The sequence below is a fragment of the Myripristis murdjan genome, chromosome 4 (assembly GCF_902150065.1).
Source record: "Myripristis murdjan chromosome 4, fMyrMur1.1, whole genome shotgun sequence".
NCBI lineage: Eukaryota > Metazoa > Chordata > Actinopteri > Holocentriformes > Holocentridae > Myripristis > Myripristis murdjan.
In genome coordinates this window covers 9,473,364-9,494,711 of record NC_043983.1, presented here as the reverse complement: position 1 = coordinate 9,494,711, position 21,348 = coordinate 9,473,364, and the positions used below count along the sequence as shown (strand labels likewise).

General features: G+C 42.1%; 2 protein-coding genes across 2 annotated transcripts; one reads left to right on the top strand and one right to left on the bottom strand.

Annotated features, from left to right (window-relative positions):
* The first annotated feature begins 618 nt into the window (after positions 1-618).
* Positions 619-14,675, top strand: LOC115358080 (fibropellin-1). Its single transcript, XM_030049888.1, has 23 exons — positions 619-735; positions 1,247-1,384; positions 1,651-1,714; positions 1,800-1,976; positions 2,822-2,947; positions 3,052-3,192; positions 4,192-4,317; positions 4,691-4,723; positions 5,070-5,192; positions 5,388-5,510; positions 5,691-5,813; positions 6,500-6,622; positions 7,383-7,505; positions 7,767-7,892; positions 8,500-8,628; positions 8,806-8,898; positions 9,583-9,678; positions 11,280-11,375; positions 11,688-11,783; positions 12,570-12,671; positions 12,769-12,874; positions 14,056-14,172; positions 14,418-14,675. Exons 2-23 carry the CDS (start codon positions 1,256-1,258, stop codon positions 14,494-14,496), a joined length of 2,451 nt encoding a protein of 816 aa, XP_029905748.1. The 5' UTR covers positions 619-735; positions 1,247-1,255; the 3' UTR covers positions 14,497-14,675.
* Positions 14,676-16,132: 1,457 nt separating this feature from the next.
* LOC115357938 (cytochrome P450 2J2-like) lies at positions 16,133-20,391 on the bottom strand. Its single transcript, XM_030049697.1, has 9 exons — positions 20,182-20,391; positions 19,629-19,791; positions 18,603-18,752; positions 18,279-18,439; positions 17,870-18,046; positions 17,593-17,740; positions 17,265-17,452; positions 17,008-17,149; positions 16,133-16,326 (listed from the first exon to the last, which is right to left on the bottom strand). The coding sequence occupies exons 1-9, from the start codon at positions 20,389-20,391 to the stop codon at positions 16,133-16,135; spliced, it is 1,533 nt and encodes a 510-aa protein (XP_029905557.1).
* Between the last annotated feature and the right edge of the window lie 957 nt (positions 20,392-21,348).

Here is a 21,348-nt window from a genome sequence, read left to right as displayed (position 1 = left end):
CAGTCCTGTATGGAACTACATGCAAGCCAAGCCTATTGTAGAGGCTTTAAGTATAAAATTAGACACTAGGGTTAAAGTGAGAGCAATTTAAACTCATCTGACAATAAACAAACAAACAAACAAACAAGTTCATAGTTTCATGGTTGATAGTACATGGTTCTAAGTATCTGAGTGCTTGTTTCAAAGTGTTGTCAGCTGTTTGTAAAGGTTAAATCAACCCTCACTAATTTGCGTGTTGCACCTTTGCAGCATAGCATACTATAAATACTGAGGACTGGGAAAACGTCCTAATACTTCCTTTTCCGGAAATGTATCTATTTGCTTGCTTATTTATTTATTTATTTATTTATTTCCACAAGGGTTTTGAGCCATTCCTTACTTGACCGAGGCCCCCCACTCACCGTGACAGTTTATGACCCTCATTTCCAGGGTTCAAAGCAGGGCCACCTTGGCCCTCGCAAAGCCGCACTCACGGGGGGGGGTTTGGAGAAGGGGCCTGTTTGCTGTTCCTGTTTTTGCGTCGTTTGGGATTTCAGGAATGGGAAATGCAGAATTCCTGGACAGGATGTGGAGTCGCTGCGGTACAGCCCCCACTCCTTCGCCACTGGCTCCATTGTAAGGCTGCATCTGGAGCCAGCGGAGGAAACGCGTTCCGGCAGCTGGAAGTCTCTCTGTCTCTTTCTCCGTCCAGGTGACTCAAAGCCGCTTTCATTTGTGCGAGAGAATTCAACCCGGGTGAGTGAGAAAGTGATTTACGCTTCTTCTTGTACAACTTAACGCTATTTTTTCCTTGGAGGGGAGAAGTGAGCGCTCAGCCACACTCATTACAACACAGTTGTGTTTTCACACTGCTCCCTCCGACTACACTTCACCATATTCACAAGTTTGTAAACACAGCGCCCACAGTTGACTTTTCGTAATTAATTTCCATTGTAAACAGCACATAAGTGAACAGTGTCTTGTTCCATGATGCAGGGATGTAGGTTTCTTTTGTTCTGCTCAGAGCCCAGGGGGTTAACTTAATAACAGGGTGCCCTCATCCCATCACCCCACTGTTGTTTGACGTGTCTAGACATGAGCTGAATAACTGCTGTGACTGTCAGCTAACAATTTATGTGGCTAGAATTTGCTGAACCCAATCAACTGTAATTGTCTCACATTTCATGCATTATTAACTTAGGCTGTGCCCTGTTCATTTTTGCCTTGCTGATAGATTAATAGCCACACAGTGTATGTCTCTCCATAGATTGCGGTGATGACTCACCTCTGGGCTCTCCTGGCAGCTCTGCTGCTGGCCGTGTCTGTGGCAGAGCCTCTGAACGCCCCACAGGACGACGAAAATGAGGTCCTGAAACAAGCTGAGGCACAGTTCACCAAAAGCCAGGCGAGTGACTGGGGAACAGCTCTCCTCATCGCTATGCAAGAGAGTCTGCTGTCTTACTGCTGTCTGTGGTGTGCTGCATCAACCTTCTTGAAATTTTCAGAACTTCTTTGCATTCATTGTGCATGATAATGTGGTAAACAGCCCATCTGCTGCTGAAGAGAGCTGAAACAAATCACATCAAGTATTTTGTGTGTTTAATAGCCAGTGAGGTCCATGTTGGATGCTGACAGCATGAATCAAATTTGGTCTGTTGTTCTCTCTTTCAGGACATTGAGATTGAGAATGTCATTGGAAATCTCAGTGAAACTACAAGCTACAAACCAACCACATGTAAGCTTCTTTGCTTTCTCTTGCTTGCTGTTTTCACCTGACAGCCATCCTGATCCTGACGCTCATCTTTTTTCTCTGAAAACAGCAGCCCCTTTCACTACCACAGTTTCCTCAAGCCCCAGTCCCACCCCTCCATGTCCAGGGATCCAGGTGGAGCTGGGAGGCGGTGCAGGCTGTGGCTGCCCTGCTGGCATGCTGAAGGATGGAGACAACTGTACGTGCGCTGTGGGCTTCACTCTGCAGGGCGCCACAGAGTGTCACGGTGAGGTTCAGCATGACGAGGTGCTCAGTAGAATCACTGCTCAAAGGCGCCACATGAAGCATTTTGCCACAATAATTCTGAAACAAAGCAATTACTGTCACGAAGAGCGTGCAGCCTCTACCTCCTCTTCAGTGCGATATTTTGAATTGTATTTCATTGGGGTGGATTTTGCTGAATTGTTTAGAGCCCAGTACAGGAAGAGGCACACTGGTGCACAATGGCAGAGGGTAGACGGAGTGGAAAGCTGATGCAAACACCTTCCAACATTTTTAGCTTTTTCTATAAATGAGAAGATCTTTGCCAAATAAGCAAAGATTCTTTGAACTAGTAGCAATGGAGATCCTAAGGTTTGCAAAGATACTAAATATGTCCTGCTGCGCTACAGGGAAATGTGTATAAAATGATGCACAAGATACGTAGATACTTTCTATTTGATGTCATGCCGCAGCCATAAAATGTGGTGGTGGTTTGTATATTTCACTCAGTGTAAGTGTGATGTAGCTTCATTGAAGTGTTGCAAGCAGCAGATGCAGGATATGTTGTGTCACTGTCATCTAATATGGAAAAAAATCAAACTTAGCATCTACTTCAAGGAGAACTTTGAATTCAAAGGGTTAATTTTGAGAAACCCTAACACTAGCAGTTCCACTTCTGTGAGAGTTTGCAAGTCATCTCAACAATCATGGAGTAATTATACTGAGGAATTACTATTAATTTGACAATGGTCCATATTGATTTTAAAAAGTGCACCTTTAACACAGCACAAACATTTTAATCACGTCTTAAATATATTGTGGTACTTATCTGGATTTAGCCGAGCCTATTATCTTCTTTCTACTTATCAGATGTCAATGAGTGTGAGGGAGAGGGGCCAGGACTGTGTGGTCTCCACGCCAACTGCACCAATACCCCCGGCTCCTATTCATGTAGCTGTCTCCGTGGTTACCTGATGGGTGCCAGTGGGTGCCAGGGTAAGTGTGTGTGCGTATACGTGGCAGACAGAGCGAAAGAGAGGAGCCTGAGTTGGAAAGAGAGCCTGGTCGTGATGTGCTGTATCTCCTGTGTGTTTTTACAGATATAGATGAGTGTGCGCTGGCTGCAGTGACAGGTCTGCAGGCCTGTCGGGGTAGCGCTCAGTGCAGAAACACCCCGGGCTCCTTCACCTGCTCTTGCCCTTTGGGATACGTAATGGCTCTGAATGGACAAGACTGTATAGGTGAGGCTAATGTTGCTCTGTGGTGGAGGATCAACCTTTTACATTTTGAAGCATTTTATGTCAGGGGTCTCTTAGGGTTCAGTGTCTCGACCAAGGACACTAACAAATGACCACGCCAACAGGATACAAATTCAAAATAGTTTATTGTATGATGGAGAACTGAGATGATATATTGAGGCTCCGGAGGGAAGGATGAGGGATGAAGGGATGGAGGGATGGGGGTAATGGGTGAGGGATAAGTGGATGAGGGTCGGGGGTGAGGGATGAAAGGTCGAGGGTTGCAGGAAGGAAGAGATGGAGGAGGAAAGTTAAGGGGATGAGGGAAGGAAAAGGGTCAAGAATGGAGGGGTGGAGGAGTGGACAATGAAGAAAAGAGAGAAAAAAGTGGGCTTTGGGGTGAGGGATGCAAAAACTGAGACAAAGGGAAGAGGGACAGACTAAGGTGTGCCTAAATTCTTTTGTGCAGAAATGGGATGTGTTTGAGGAATGGTCTGTGTTCCCCAACTTCATTATAAAACTTCATTTGACAAGACACAACGCTGCTGTTGGACAAACTCACTGAAACAGAGATTTAGTGGCATTTTAAGATATATGAGAATTATGTAAAAACTGTGATATGAAACGACATATTGTGTCGGATTTTGGATATATCATGATATGGTGTAAGTATTATCTATTCCTAGTTTTAAAGTCCGAATTACAGTACAAAAATGCATTTTTTAAAAACTATTCTGTCGGCCATTGTATCCACATTACTAATGACGTGTGTGTAATTATCTTAATAATGCACTATTATCTCTATTGTCACAATACTGACAATGAGGTATTGTGATATTTGATTTTGTCCATATCACCCAGCCCAAGGGTCAAGGCTGTGACCTTAGACATCCTCTGAAACCACCAAGCGGCCCGCCACCTCAACAACACCCAGAATATCAGAATACAGAATATCAGACAGAGACATTTCTATTTAAACTCCTTGTTTTTTCTCCTCTACAGATGTGGACGAGTGTAGCTTTGAGGAGCAGTGTCGCCGGGAGCTGGGGAACGTGTGTGTGAACACTCCTGGTAGCTTTGTTTGCCAGTGCCAGCCAGGTTTCAGAGCAGAGACGCCCGCCTGTGTCGGTAAGTCTGCCAGTGAGCGTCGCCACGCCTGGTTAAGTTTGAGATCTAGATTTTCATCTTTTCGAGTGTGCTCTTCATACTTTTGTTCGAGGTGCCCCAGTCATAACAACCCAAGGCTTTGCTGACGGGATCGAGCGCTGTGCAGATGCAACAAGCTTTAATCTGCTGCTTTGTTTTCCTGTGTGGTTGTTTTTCTTTCCCGGCCTCTCTCCTCTCTTAATCCTGTATATTGATGAAATTTTTCCCTCTGGTCCTTTTCAGTCTTGACCCTGTTGATATGATTCCTATTTTTTAAGCTTCTTCTCTTTAACTCTTCCCCCTTTCTTTTGTTGTTCCCTCTTGTCTGCATTTCTGGCCGCTGTTCTCCTGTCAGGTCCTGTGTGTCCAGACTACACTGTGTGTCAAGGTATGATACGCTCTCTGCGCCTAACACATGCTGCCTGCTCTGTGATTGTGCGGGCTGTCGAGGTAACTGCCAAATGCGGTAGCCAAGTTTGACCGTTTTGCATAGCGTTCTTGTTTGCCAGTGTTTTTGTTGTCAAAGGTAATATTTTGCAGGATTTTTTATGAGGTACTATTCATCAGGCCCACTGCACTGGCAACAGCTGCTTTTTAATCAGCGTTAGGATATTTCATCACAACTGATATCATAGCACTCCATAAAAAAACAAAAACCCCATGTGCCGTCCTCTAAAGTGTCTCACACATGCCCTTTCACCTCTTTCTCTCCTCCGCCTCATATATTGCCCCAGATGTGGATGAATGTAAGGAGAGTCCTCTGGTTTGCACTGGTCAGGGTGTGTGTGAGAACACGCTTGGGAGTTACAAGTGTGTGTGCCAGCCAGGTTACCGAGGAAACGGCACACACTGCGAAGGTAAGCAATTAGTGTTGTTGTCCCTCTATGGAAAACCGAGTTTCCTGTCAACTGGTTCCTTTAGTACGCTTTAATCCATGCTTTATTATTCCTGCCTACCATGACTTGTGCAGATGAATTAAAGTCACTGAGTAGAACTAAAGCGTGTCATTAGTTGAGTGAAAGGATCTCTGTGTGCTCTCTCTGTCTCTCCAGATGAGAATGAATGCGCATTAGGTGATCATGGTTGTGACACCAATGCTCGTTGCGGCAACATAATTGGCTCATATTTCTGCCAGTGCTACCAGGGCTTCAATGGAGATGGCCATTCATGTTTCGGTAGGTGAGCAGTGTGTGTGTTTTTGTGTGTGTTTATGTGTGTGTGTGTTCATTTGCTCATTCTTCTATGTGCACTTTTTCAGGTATGTGCCGACTGTCTGTCCTGTAAGATTTGTATCATACTAACAGTTTCCTTCCTTCCTTCCTCCCTTCCTTCCTTCCTTCCTTCCTTCCTTCCAGACATTGATGAGTGTGCAGTGGACAATGGCCACTGTGAACACACCTGTACCAATGAGCCAGGGGGGTATAGCTGCCACTGTGCCACAGGCTACCAGCTACACGAGGGTGGACACAACTGCACAGGTACGATGAGGGTGACAGTTTAGGTTAAGAAAAGTCGGACTAACTAGTTCCCACCACTCACTATAGCAAACAAAGTGAAAGGCACCTGTTGACTCTCTTGTGGGCTGTTTGAAGCCCTGGAGGTGGGATTTTCTTGGAACTGGCACAGTGACTTTTTTGAGCCAGGCTTTGTGGAGTAAGGTAATAGGATGGAGTAGTTGAAGCCTGCAGCTGTGGAAACAGCCAACCCATCCTGCATTACGTTCATGAATAGGAAGCATGTAGTTTGGAGTTATCATTGCCAAAAAGAGAATTATGCAGACATGGCCCTTTACATGCAGTGAAAACCACACAAATATTGTCCTAATGGCACAGTTATTTAAAAGTCATCAAAGACAAATGATTAGAAGAAATGAGAGTATACCATCTCGTAGAAAAAAAAAAACATGTAACTGTTTTCTACACTGAAGATGAGTCATGGTCTGTCTTCCAAAGCCAAGGTCATTTTTCATCCCTTGGTCCAAACGCTTCTGTGTTGCTCTCTGTGGAGAACCCCATCGGCTACCTGCTGCTCCAATCAGGTGGAAACAAGCTAAAAACACTTTCCAAAAGTATTTGATCCAGGTGTAGTTCAGTCTATCCATGGACCGGTGTTTTGCCATGAGAAAAACTCCTCAGTGAACTTCCCCTGGCTCTTTTGTACCCAGATGTGGACGAGTGTGTGGCGCAGAATGGGACGTGTGAGCAGATGTGCACCAACACTCAGGGATCCTTCCAGTGCTCTTGCAGAGCAGGCTACCAGCTGCACATCGATGGCCACAGCTGTGTAGGTCAGTGACTTTCTGACTCTTATGCACCTCTGCCTGGTGTTTTGGGGCCTGCTCATTACCAGTTTTAAGTCAGTCACTGAAACAGGATGAGTCAGTATGGATGTACCTCAGCGGAAACACAATTTAAGACTGAGGTGGGCGAACACTTAGTTACTTTGCTAAGATATTTTTCATTAATGTAGTTGCAACAAAGCATTTTGCAAATCATGCGGGGTACTAAAGATTTCACAACATATAGTAAAAATGTGGGTGAAACACCCATCTTATAATGTTCTGCTTCTGTGGCTAACAAAGTTGTAGGCATTTATAAACCATAGAGGTGATCATTGGCTGTGAAAAGCAAACATTTCCCTGAGGACTACTTTCTGGTGGAGAGACCGTGTCACTCCGCTCAATTTCAAAAAGTCATCAAAACACAACAGTGCTGCTGCTTTTAGAAAAATGAACTTGGACAATTTTATTACAGTGATGGGGTAATGATGTGGAGAAAGTTTGAAGTCTGAGAGTTAATTTTCATATCATTAGTGGAATGAATGAAAACCAACGGCTGCAGAAAAGATATGAAAAAATGATAACAGAGTTCCAAAATGCAACTGCATGCTTTCAAAAAAAAAAAAAAAAAGAAATGTGAAGATTCATTTTGGAGATGTTACAATACATTGACAAGGCCTTTAGTCCTCTGATGCACAGCCTACAGGTAACAAGGAAGTCAAAAACAAAGACGTTTACCTTGCATCTCCACATGTGTGTGTATGCACAGACATTGATGAGTGTAAGCTCCAGAACGGCGGCTGCTCCCACACCTGCACCAACACGCCTGGAGGACACACCTGCCACTGCCCACCTCCTTTACTTCTGCACACAGACAACCTGCGCTGCGTCAGTACGTTCCTCACTGTGTGTGTATCATGTAAAATGACTTGAATTGTTATTGCAGGTATGTATTGCATTTCCACTAATATAAATTTACCACGTTAATGTTGTGACATTATTCGTCTACAAGATTGACAGCTGTTATTGGCATCTGTATGGCATTTTACATTGTGTGACAATAGGTCAGATATTGTAGGACGTTTTCTGTCCTTCCGTCCTTGTGTATGCAGTAAATCTTTTTGAAGGCCTTGTCTCTCCCCCTTGTGGACAGATGTCACATCCTGTGAGCTGAGAAACGGCGGCTGTGACCATATATGCACTGTGAGGGCTGAAGGCCACGTCTCCTGTAGCTGCAGAGCTGGGTGGAAGCTGGGCGAGGACCTGAGGAGCTGTGTGGGTGAGATTTCATTTTCATTTGATCAGTCAGTAAGTCTCCCTGCTTGTTCACACCGTGAGCAAATTAGCTGATGAGCCGCTCTGATTAGGGGCGCTGCAAGATGCTCTGATTGCACCTACAGACTGATGTTGTGCAGCTGCACAGTTTTGACAAAGAAAAACACAAACACATTTTTCTGTTATGCTACTTTTGTTTGTCTTTTTTTTTTTTTTTAGAACAGGAAACATTTTTCAGTCTTGTCATATTTGTAATAGTTGTCCAGCAAAATTTGTTAGATTCCATTAACATTATGCACATAACATTTTTAAAAATTTTCTAAAATCCCTCTAGAGCTCCCAGTCAGCTGGAGTGATACAGTAGGTTCATGTTTCGACACTTATTCTTGTGGCCCTTCAAATAAAAGTTGCGGGGAATTGGAAAGCGTTGAATGACCAAATTCTTGCTTTTCCCAGAACTATAGTTCATGAAACAAAATCAAATCAGAAAGAAAACAAAGAAGCACAGAAAACAGTTTGGCTGTTGATGACTGATGACAGCAAAAAGTTAAGCTTAAATTGCAAAAAAAAAAAAAAAGTTAAGCTGACACTTCTTTTTGTCTTGTTTTAAGATGTGGATGACTGTGGGGATTTCACAAATGGAGGCTGTGAGCAGCTGTGTCTGAACCATCCTGGTGGCTTCAACTGCACCTGCAGGGAAGGGTATAAACTTCGGACTGACGATGCCACCAAGTGCCAGCGTGAGTCCAGTGTTGATGCCGAGTCTAACATCTGTATCAATGCACCAATCACAACGAGACCTACAAAAAACAGCCGGCTTTGTATTAGACCTGGGTACCCAGATCAGGTCTGGGTTGCGGTATCAACAATAAATCAAGGAGTGATAATAGGAGTGTGATATCTTTTCCACATTTCAGCGGTGTGTGACCCCCCTTGTCAGAACTACGGCGTGTGTGTGAGCCCAAACAGCTGTGACTGTCCTCCAGGCTACCCTGGTCTGGGATGCTCAGGTACACACCAAGACATGTATGTTAATAACATATACCTATGTTGTCCAGGACCCCAATGCAAAAAGTAAAATTAGATGCTTTAATTCAAAGTATCTTACAATACTATGAGTGCATGGATGTTTAGTGAGGGTGGTGCAAGCAGGAAACAAAGCAAAAATACCAGTACAAAGCACCAAACTGAAATTGGTGGCTGTTATGTCATTTACAAGCTGATGAGGTAATTAGGACGCCCTGGAGGCTCATTTGTTTCCAACCCTAATCATTTGCTGCATGTCATGTGTCTACCGTCGCTATCAAAATAAAGCGAAATGCAAAGAAAATCATCTTTACTAAGATAATGAGGTAATTACACATCATTAGGCTGCAAAGTCTCAGTTATCTTTACTGTTTCCTTGATAAGGAGCAATTTTTCCTTGTGTAGATGAAGGATTGTTTCACCCACCCTGAAGTGGCATACCGAAATGCATCCGCATGCAGAATTTAGTCATGCCAGCAATATTTATGGCAGAGTGTAAAGGTTACATCTCTCAAGGACTTCATCTTTTTTGAACATCTTTTCCTCTCAAGGCAAGTGAGAGAGTTGTAACGGAATACCGTTTGGGAATCGATATGACGACATCAGTAAAACACAGATGTCAGTGCGAGTTATGGGTGTGTGAAGTGCATGTTGGTTGTGTGTTTCAGCCATGTGCTCCCCGCCCTGCGCCCACGGTGGGACCTGTATGCGCTGGAACAAGTGTTTGTGCCCTCCCGGCTGGACCGGAGCAGGCTGTCACACAGGTACCCCGGCTCTGTCGTCACCACACCGCAGCGGCTTCACAAACCTAGTAACTGTGGCTGGCATCATCATAGAGCTCAATTTGAGAACTGACACGCTCAAATAATCATGAAATATAGTTTCACATCACAAAACAATTGTCCCTTGAAAAACTGGCAAGCTGATGTAGCAAAACAGTCTACATTAATGACGATGTAAAAGCCACTACTAACACTAGCTTTTACTTGGTGTGTCAGAATGCAGATCAGATGTGTTAACAGGACAGTGATAGTCAGCTTACTACATACAGTGGGTAACTAGCTACAAGCTGGCCGCATCTACTTGCAGATTAATAAGATGATCAACTCCCAGGCAAAGTAGGGGTAAAATTGTGCACATCAAACCTATGCAGGTGCAGGATAAAGTCTAAAGCAATATGCAGGAATATCTGCACATTGAGTTAGATAGATAGATAGATAGATAGATAGGTATACTTTATTGATCCCAGACTGGGAAATTCACAGTTAAAGGTCCCAAGTACGTTTACTGCAATGTTTGAACTTCATCAGACAATCATCCTTATGTGGGAAAAGTGGGTTATATACAGTCAGACAGGAAATAGCTACAGATGCACAGTAATATTTGCTCTGGTAATATTGGCATTATAAAGAAAGTATCGGCATCGGCCTGAAATGAATGATTTCTGCTGATATGACATGTTGATAGATGAAATAGGTCACATTTTCCTCGGTTGTGGCTGTTGTCAGTAATGTCTCAGGGAGAGCCGCACCCAAGCCTGTTTCAGCAGGATGAATCTTACAGTTTTGTTTAAAAGAAAATGTTACATAAAAATACTTGAAAATATGAAAATACTTGAAGTAGTTTTCTTATTTTGCCCAGTGAATGGGTACATATTGAAAAGCATGGTATTTTATGTCTGCATCTGCCAGTGGGCCATCGCAATAAGGGTAGGCATAATAAAATGTTAATTCCACCACAGGAGAGACTTGATGTTCTCTGGGAAAAATATATGCATATATCAGTGCTGGCTATCAGCCAAAAGCTGGAGCTGGAAAAAATCTAATATCATGCATCCCTAGCAACAGCATCACCATTACAGCTAGCGGAGACTGTACTCGGAGCTTTAAATTCACTGTGTGGATATTCTTCCATTTTTCTGGCATGTTACAGCTGAAAACAGCCTAACAGTGTACCAGTTAAGAACAGTATGCTCAGTTGTGTCGTAATGGCCAAATCCTGACACCTGTAACATGGGCGCCTGGGGATGTGGGTCATGTGAAAGGAGTGGATGTCCAGCTGAGGTCGCTGTTGTAATGTTTAAAGTCAGTGAATAGGGCTGAGCGTGACACCCCTCTCTTCCAAATCAAGTGCTTGCCGTGATTTTCTATAGTGCTTTTATGCAATGCCATTTTGTTATAGTTTCGTTGTTTCTTCATTAGCTTTCCATTCTGCTGCAAACCTTATTAGCAAACCAAATTTCCCTTACACAGCAGTAAAGTCCCAGTTGTTTTTTCTTGTATTTCCCTTTTATTTCAACTTGATTTTCTTTCTTCTCCCTTGTGCATGTCTTTGTCACTCCCCTGCCTCTCTGTCTCTCTGTCAGCGGTGTGCGACTTGCCCTGTGCAAACGGTGGTCGCTGTGTGGGGCCTGATACCTGCCAGTGTCCCTCTGACTACGCCGGCCCCCAGTGCCTCTCGCGTGAGTAACAAAACTACCAGAGATACAAACAGACAGATACTCGCTACCACTTCTGCTGGTCTGTCTCTGTGTTAGCTTCCTATCATTTCACTCTTGACAGTGAGGACAGTGACATATGTAAAATAGTGCATGGCTGTTACCTTGATGGATGAGCAAAAAATGCAAAATAGATCTTTTGATTTGGTCCACTGATCATCTGTGAACTCGTGTTACCTGCAAATCTCATTTTCCTGTTTACTTATCCTCTTGGTGTGTGTGTGTGTGTGTGTGTGTGTGTGTGTGTGTGTGTGTGTGTGTGTGTGTGTTTTCCAGCCCTCTGCACACCTGCCTGTCAAAACGGGGGGAGATGTGTGGATGTCAACAAGTGCACATGTGTCAGTGGGTGGCAGGGAGCTCGGTGCCAGATAGGTGAGGTGCCACACTCTGTCTATCCAGTGCCACAAACTGTGAAATCAGCTCAGCTTTGTCACTGTAGAAAAACAACAAAACATTGAAGCATCTTCCTGAGCCACATTTCGACAAAAATACAAAATAAATTAGGATAAAGACTAGGGTAGTTTTGCAAATGCTGTAATGGGTAATACAGTATGAATAAATAATAAAACTCCACATTTAACACATAAAATATTACTGCAGGTATGTGTTGAACCCTAAATACCCTAAAACCAGACATCAGACCAGCGCGCGGTCAGATAGAGTTTATATTACCTCCCTGTGGTTAGAAGTAGAGGCCTACAAGAAAGATCAATGTCATACTGCCACAAAGCAAACAAAAAGGAACACATGCAGCACAGCTATTTTGATCCACTGCTGGTATTTGGATGTTACTGTGGGTCACAGTGCATTGATAAGTCAAACCAGTAGACCTGAAATAGTTAAGTGGACCAGAGTCTTTGCAGTGAGCCTGTGTGAACAACAGCAGGCCGCTGGCTCTGTGAGAGACCTGACAGAGCCTTACTGGATGTCATTAGAAACATCTGTGTGTACCTGCTGGTCAGGACTGCTCTGAAACAGGTCTACTGTCCCTCACCAGAGCTAAAATTAAATAAGAGAAAATAAACCAAAAGAAAATAATTCTAACTTAATTTGTACTACAAATATTGACAGGATATTGGCTTAAAACTGTTGATTAAACCTGTTTTAGAAGTGAACGGGTTTTCCACTACATTCATGGATTCTGTGTGTCTTCCTCAGAGCCGGTGCAGTGCAACAAAGCCTGCAAGAATGGTGGAGTGTGTGTGGGCCTCAACAGATGCCGCTGTGCCAGTGGATTTACTGGGAGTCTCTGTGAAACCGGTGAGTGTGTGTGTGTGTGTGTTTGTGTGTGTGTGTGTGTGTATGTGACAGGACATCTGCATTGCATTAAGACTATTGACATGTGTTGTGCTGGCAGCGGTGACGACCCCCTGTGTGCCGCCCTGTCAACATGGAGCCACCTGCAGTCCTCACAACACCTGCACCTGTCCGGAGGGCACAGCCGGCCTGCGCTGCGAGAGACTGTAAGTACCACAACACCAAGAGCACCCGCTGACATCACACCGGCTGTTCTCTGATCCACTGTGAGCCTCCTGCCCACTGCTGGCCTGCTTTTTCATGAAAGTTTTATTTTCCCGGGGTACATGTCATAACTAGACAACTATATCAGTTCTTCCTGCAGACATTGATTAAAACTTTAAAAATCATGTTTGTTCATCAATATTAAACATATTTAGAAGTCTTTTCCATAAAAAAAAAAAAACATCCCTTCATACCTCATGGCTTCATGGCTCAGATATAATTTTTTGCACTCATTAAGTATACATGGATTTATACATATGCAAATAGTCCCTCCCACCTTTCCTGACTGCTGGCACACCAGCTTGTAACTTGTATCACATATCATAATCTATCCTAAAAAATGATTTTTGTAAGAAACAATCGTTTCAAGTTGGTTTTGTTGTTTTTTGAAGACAAAACACTCCAAGCGAACGGTGGAGCTGGTGATAATGATATGTAGATATGGAAGGCACCACCCATCAGTTGACATGATTGGCTGTGGGATTTGTGACCTAGCCGGTCACAGCCGGGTTTGTCTGAATCTCAGATTTTAGGAGCCTGCGTACACACCTCCAGCTTCACCTGGAAACACCTCTCTTGTGACAAACTTTGTACACATACAAGTCAGTGGAGTCAAGGTCAGACAATTTTGGGGACATAAAGATAAGAAAAACATGTTTTTGAGTGGAGGGGGACTTTAAAGGCTCATGCACTTCCTAACCTCTATTGGCCACTCATAAACTGTAACAACAGATCTTTGACACAGCTTACTGTGGCCTAGAACCAGCACAAACAATAAAAGGAAAAAAAGAATAGCTTGCTTGCTGTTTAGAGTGGAGAACCAATACATCTTAGTGTAGAATACTGTAATACTGTTAATAATAACACTGTGCCATTTGCTTAGTTGGACTGAAAACAGAAAAAAATCTTTCATCACGCTTTTAAGTACTTTAATCCCAACGGGCTGAGAGTTTTTGCTCCAAAACAAAAGATAGACTGGAAAGTGTGATTTGAAAACCAGAAATCTCAGAATGTGACCAACTAATTTGAGTCAAAAATATTACTCATTGTATTATTATTTAATTATTTCTGTGTGTGTCTGTGTGTGTGTGTGTGTGTGTGTGTGTGTGTGCCTCTGTTCTAGGACATGCCCTGTGGTCACCACAGTGGTCAGTATGGCTCGAGCAGTGAGGAAGGGATTTCGCGAGAGTTTCGTCGACCGCTGTGGACCCCTGGGAGTTCACCTGTGCACCAAATACAGGTGACTGTGCATTCATAATCATACATCCTCCAGATCTGAGTTGTATCAAAGTCCCAAAATAATATGTAACATTTATTTTAATCTGATGGTTACCAGATGCCTGGTACCACAAGATTGTAAAGATAGTGTAAGATGTTAATCCAAGTATATATAGTAAGGATTTGACTCAGATCTGACATAATAATACAAATGTACACACACAGACACACACTACACATGCTGATCGTCTAACTGGGTTTTTTCAGGATAAACCAGGCGCGTGTGTATCTCCAGGCCTACAGGGTGGGCTACAGGATCCAGTGCCCAGAGAAGAAGGGGAGATGAATGGGACTGGCTCAAGAGTCTGTATGTTGCTCCTCTAGCCACGGCTCACAGCCCACCCTTATGGCTACTGAAACTGAAATGGTGAGATCGTTTCATAGGAAAACCTTGACTTTTTCAATTTTAGCCGAATAATGTCCTTCACCAGACATTATGCGTCAAGTGGAAATGAGTTTCTCCATGAAGTCGCTGGCTGGACTCATCTTCCCCCTGGGTTTCATTAAGGATTCGTTATCACATTCACAAGGCATTTTAATACAAACTGAGCGACAACCACAGAAAGAAATTTTCACATAATGTGGCAGTTAAAAGCCAGCTGAAATTTAAATGTCAAGATGTTTGTTGAGCAGAGCCTCCTCTGATGAAGGGAGGAGAGACTTTGTATCATAAAGGCTCTAAAATTAGATATTTGTCTTTAAAGTCATTTTCATACATAGTTTCCATTTCATGAGAAGGATCCCTCTACAGTGAAACGTTCAGTGAATTTATTATTTGTAATGTTTGGATATGGCAGCTGAAAATTATTAAATGCAACATCTTCATCTTTATACAAAATGGTCTTTTCATACCCTGAGGGTTTTCACAGATCAGGTTTGATGTCTAATGGTTATGGCAATAAAAATAATTGGGATGTGGGGCAATTTTCTTCTCAGGAGATATGAATTGTATTCATACAGCTGGAACACATGTACCTTTTGGAGGTATCTAGATAATTGCATTGACATTTTATTAATGCTCCACTTTATTTAAATTGAAAAACCCACTCAGTGGCTCCTTAGGTGTAGGTCTGTTGTACAGCTGCTGTGCTGTTGTTTCGGTGTAATGTTTGAAGAGCAGTACAGCTCAGTCTCTAACACCGCCTAGGTAAGTTTGGGTTGACGTGACAGGACGTATCAGTGCACAGTATGCAGTGTCTGCCCATGTAGGGAGCACATGGCCTCGTTGACACGGCTGTAAAACTGCATGAGGGAAGCAGGTCAAAGGGCTTTTCCAGCCCTCCGAACACACTTTGATCCATAAATTCAGACTTTTTCAAACATTTCCCTCTCACTTTGCATCAAAGACACCATGGTAGTTTTAATTTTACAAAAAAACATATTTTTTATTTTTCTTAATTAGAGCTACACAACAAAATCTACTGATTCAGTACTGAAGTAAAGTGCAAATTCATAAACACTGATAAACCCAGACTACATCAAAGTTACTCTGATGTGCATTTTGTTTTTCTGACTTGTGCTGATGTTGTGCCCATGCTTGCTTTTTCTGGCTGGGTTCTCTCAAAGCAAAAAAATCTTGTTGAAAAGCAAGAATGTATGGTTCAGCTTCATATGATGTGATATGAAAAAGTGGCTACATTTGAATATATTTTCCTTGATTTTATCTCAAAAAATATCTCTCGGTTTTGTATTCTTTCTGACACATTCTGTACATCTTTTCAAGGTGTGCCATTATACCTTGCCTAAGCCTAATAAAAAACACTAATATAAAAAGGTAAATCCTCAGAATATTGTATCAGAATTATAGATGATAATATAATATATGAGACATGCTCTCGGAAAGAATAGTCAGAAATGCAGCTGAAAAGGACATTAAAAAAGATTATGACTTTTGAAAATAAAAAAAGAAAATGTATTGTGTGTTATTGCGAGGAAGACACTTGACGCAGTTTGGCACAGATTTTATACTGGATAGGTGCCAGAGTGACCCCAAAGCGGTAATCCAAGACAGGCTTCACACCAGAAGGCATGGAGAAGGTGAACCGCTGCATGAAGGAGGTGAAGAAGAGGAACAGCTCCATCCTGGCCAGATTCTCCCCCAGACACACTCGTTTACCTGCGGCAATATCAAACAACAGCAACTGCAGTCAATCATTGCTCAGTTTACAGATTTCAGTCAATGAACAGCAGAGGCAAATACCCATATCTTCAACAAGCTGAGCTATTAGCACAGATGCATTATGTTAGGTAATTTGTTTTCTATACAGACTCCATGTTGCTACATATCAGTGTTAACCACAAGCAGATGGGTTTATTTCAGTGTCACATCTGTCCATTGCCAGCTTGTACTGCAAGTTGAAAGTCTAAAAATGCTTTTACTTGAGTACTTAATTTTGATGACGGGGCAATGTTAATATTTCAACATTGCCTTTTATTTCCATTAGTGACACTGACATGAAGTGATAAGGCATTCTTCAACAACCATGTAGAATATCCAGTGAAGTCTTGTACACTGTGTGTCAACTTCCTTCTCTGTTCTCCTTTCTCCAACATGTACTTGTAAAAAAGCCTTTCAGAATTCCAGTTAAGGGTTTACATGGCCCAGTAACTGTGTTTGCCCAGCAGAAATCTAGCTGTGTTAACTGGGTTTCTCTTAATTGTAACCCAGTTATGGAAACCTGGTCTCTTGTTTACATGGAATTTCTGAAATCAGATTACTGCTCTACATGGGGAATAACCTGATCACTAAAGTGCATGTAAACGCACTGTCTCTGTTATGTCTTATAGTGCTCCTCACCAGCAGAAAAAGGGATGAAAGCAGCTCGCTTCACAAACTTGCCCTCCTCATTTAGAAAGTGTCCTGGGTTAAAGGTGTATGGGGTCTCCCACTCTTTCTTGTCAAACAGCACCGAGGTCAGATTGGGAATTATTACAACACCCTGATGATCAGATTGCAATGACAACTCATTGAAGAGCATCACATTGTGTGTAGAAAAAATCTGCAAACATACATTTTTACAGCAGTTACATACAGAATATTATTTGAGAAATAACCTTTGGGATGGTGTAGTTTCCCAGCTGCATCTCGTTGTTGGTGCTGTGAGGCAGGCTGAGAGGAACTATGTTGCCCATCCTCAGGATCTCATGGATGACAGCGTCAGTATAAGGAAGATTAGCACGGTCCATCATGGATGGCTGTCTGGACTGTCCAATCACTCTGTCTATCTCTGCCTGGACCTTTTCTATCAAACAGAAGAGTAGCAGAAGGACCAGGAAAACATGTTCCTTTTCAGGCTTGGAGTTAAGCCAAGAAAATTTATGACTTTTGTGACTTTCCATTAGAATTTCTGTGTGATGCGGATGAGCTTGTGAAAGTTCCCACCCTGAATCTCGGGGTACTTTGCCATGTAGAGGAAGGCCCAGCGCAGGGTGGTGGATGTGGTCTCAGATCCAGCCACAAACAGTTCCAAGGCACAAATTATTAGGTTATCCTCATAAAAGGTAGCCTCGGCAAAAGCATCCCCATTGCTCTGAAGTAAAAAAATGCCAAAAATACAACTTGGCGTATTGCTTAACAGGGTAATTAAATTACACGATTCTACTTGTGAATCAGTGTGCACTTCCCTTTACACCTTGAAGTGAGTGATTTGTCCTCCTACCTTTTGAATCTCACTCAGGTAACAGTCAATGTAGTCTCTGGGCTCAGATGGGTCCCAGTCCTCTTTGTGCTTACTGATATCTACTTTGATCAAGTCCATGAAGTCACTATAAATTTTACGGATGGTGTGATGTGGCCCTGGCACACGCCTCATCAGCACAGGAAATGAGTTGTACAGCTGTGCAGTTAAAAAGACTGTTAATAAGACTGAGCAAGAGCACGTTCTAATCTTAAAAAAAAAAAAAAAGGCAGTTGTCCATCAAGTGAAACAGTCAGTGAATACAGATTATGTAATTACATAAAGTACATACAAACATTCACATGCAGAAATGATAACACAGTTTCAGAACATGGAAAAGATTGAGCTGGAATGGTCTATAACATTAAAACATGAATATGAAATACAACACCTGTGCCCAAATAGATGCTTCAATCTGGATACCTTTGTCCAACAAGCCCATCAGTTTCATGAATTTCTCATCACCATACTCGAAGCGATGACCAAACACCAGGGTGCAGATGATATTGGCAACAGCGTTGTTGGTGATTATGTGTGGATTAAAGGGTTCTCCTGGGCAGTTAAATACATACTTATAAAATGATATAGATTAATTGTATGCATATGACAGCGGGAGATTCTTCCCACCCTATATATAAGGATCCAGATCACCTTGGCTCATTACTTCAACATTTTAATAAAAGCATGTTTTTTTTTTCTTTCTTTTGGCCTTTACCTTTAAGATCAGCAATTTCTTTACAGAAATGCATAGATTCATCCACTATGGCTGATTCCAAGGATTTCTTGCCAACTCCAAAGTATTTGAGGGTGAAAAGAGCAAAGCGTCTTTGGTGCTTCCACATGTGTCCATTAGTAGTAATGATACCTGATAAGAAAAAAACATCATTACTAAACTTTAGATTAAGAGTGGAGAGAAACTCATTACAGCTACCCCTACAGCACTTTGAGTTACTTAACTAACACCACATATTGATGATTTTTGAGAAGTAAGAACATTCATTTCAGTTTAGTTTTATGTGTACATTACGAGTATTATTACGCTCCTCTCATCCACAATATTTGCTTTCTAGCTCGGTTAGTGTGGTTGAGATATGTTTTCATAATTAGCGGACACCACATTAAGAAGCTACATTAAGAAGAACTACAGCACTTGAACTCGAGTAAAATATGTCACTATTCTTATACTCCAACTAGAAATTATGTATTGTTACTGAACTGCAACAATTCAAAAGACAGGTTCTTTTCTCTGCATCATAGGAAATAAAGTTCAGCCTTTCTTTTACAGGGGATTAATAACCCATTAATGACTGCATATAATTACGTAACATTTAAGTTAAAAAAAAATGTGATAACTGACACATAGTGCTGGCATGGCTGTTAATTACAGAGTAATACATAATTAAAAAAAAGGTGCCCTTATTTGAAACTGTAGGTGGATAAATGGAATAACCATACCTTTCTGAAAACTTCAAATGGTTCACAGGCAGAAGATTTATGAATTGCACATCATAGCCTATAATTTAAATATTGTATAGGCTTTATCTGTGTTTAATCGATGGACTCTTTATTTCTTTATTCAATTTTATTCTGGTGAAATCATCTTTACACTTATTCAGAACTACCAGTCATTCCAATGCTATAGTTATTCATTGCATTTTACTAAGATATGAATTTTTTCAGTCATTACTACATGATTAATGGTGTTTAATTCAAAGGGATAACAAAATAAATATACTGTCACCCTGATTGGGGGCCACGTCGTCCTGGAGAGGAAGTATTGGGCGGTCAGCCACGCAGTGTCCCTGGGTAAGCAGAGCTTCTTTGAGGGTGTTGAAGCCATTCAGCACCACCATCCACGTCTGGCCCATTCTGAGACTGTACACATCTCCATATGTCTCCGCGAACTGAGAGGAGAGGAAGACATCGGAGACAAAAGGACATGACTTATACCTGAAGCTGAAAAGGCTAAATAGCAGGATTACAGTTTGTTTTTTCAGCCATGAAGCAAAGTGTCCAGTTTTTTCCACCTGCAAAAAAAGTTAACTTTGACAGGTGTGGGCTTAAGGTCTGGAAATACTTGCATTGTGTTTTTACAGTCTCAAAGTTCAGTTAAAATGTACCATACTTTCACCATACTTTATCTGTGGGCCTGTAGTCAGTCCATAAAAGCGCAATTAGGAACTGTCTGTATGAATTCGCTATCCTGAAAGTTTTGCTAATTTAACTTAATAAATGTAAATTTTAACAACTGTATGTAACTTATGATTGTTAATGTGAGGAGGTCTTAGGCCTACCTTAGTCAATGACTCATGGGTCTTACTGAAGTCAACAGAGAAAATGTTCCCCACAAAAGGTAACGCCCAGGGTCCAGGAGGGAAACTATTTGGCCGACGGTTCTTGACATAATCTGCTATCACCAAGAACACCACAGAGAAGAGCAGCAGACTCTGGACATCCAGCCAGCACCACATAGCAGACACAGGTCCACCAGAGAGCTGATCCATTCTCACTGCACAGCACAGTTCTTGCCTTTAGATCCACTGGTTTTATAATTGTGTATGTCAAGGTTCCTGAAGACAGTTATCTGGTTTTACTTTTGCATTTCCAGATGGACATCCACCCAAAAAGTGGACAGTGAAAACACACTCATCCTTCCCACTTTGAAACACGGCACAATAGCTGTACCATGCAGAAGCCTACCAGTCATTAGCCTATTACAGCTTCTCCAAAATCTGAACTATGGCACTGCCGTTATCTTGACAAGTCAAACAAGGGGCGGGCAGAGCAGAGCAACAGTAAGCATAACTTACACTGCTTAACCAGTTGAGAGGCTCCATGTGAACCTCATACTGCTGGAACTATACACCTCATAGTCAAAGCAGTTAGTAATTCATGTGTAAACAAATTGATGAATATTGCTGTTGCTGTCGTCATCATCATAGCATTCGAAATTAAATGAATTTAATACAAACCTCTTGAGGGTGCAACCTTTACTGACTGGAGTAAAAATCATATAAATCATATGAATCTGTTTTCAATACTTAGTAATTGCATGGTAGGGGAAACTTTCTATTCACTTAAGCTGCATTGTATGACTGCAATAGTGTGCAACAGATTAAATGAATGTTGACACAACATTAGATACATTAGATGTACATAGAGCATTAGAGTTACAGTGGGTGGACTGTGCAGCACCATTGGTCCCATTCAGCTACAAATACAAATACTGCAGTGTTTTCATTTAATAGGGGGATCTGAGGAAGGCCACATAAATATGTTGTTTTAATGGCAATATCAATAACCTCCCCAAAGAGCATAGGCTTAGTGTTATTGATTTCTTTTCCGTTAGTATACATTCAGTCATCCAAATGATTCAAGACAAGCCAGATGGGCCCTAGCTTTTACTCATTCAGCATTATAGTATTCTTATCCGGGTTTCTATCCCTGTTCCATAAGTTTGG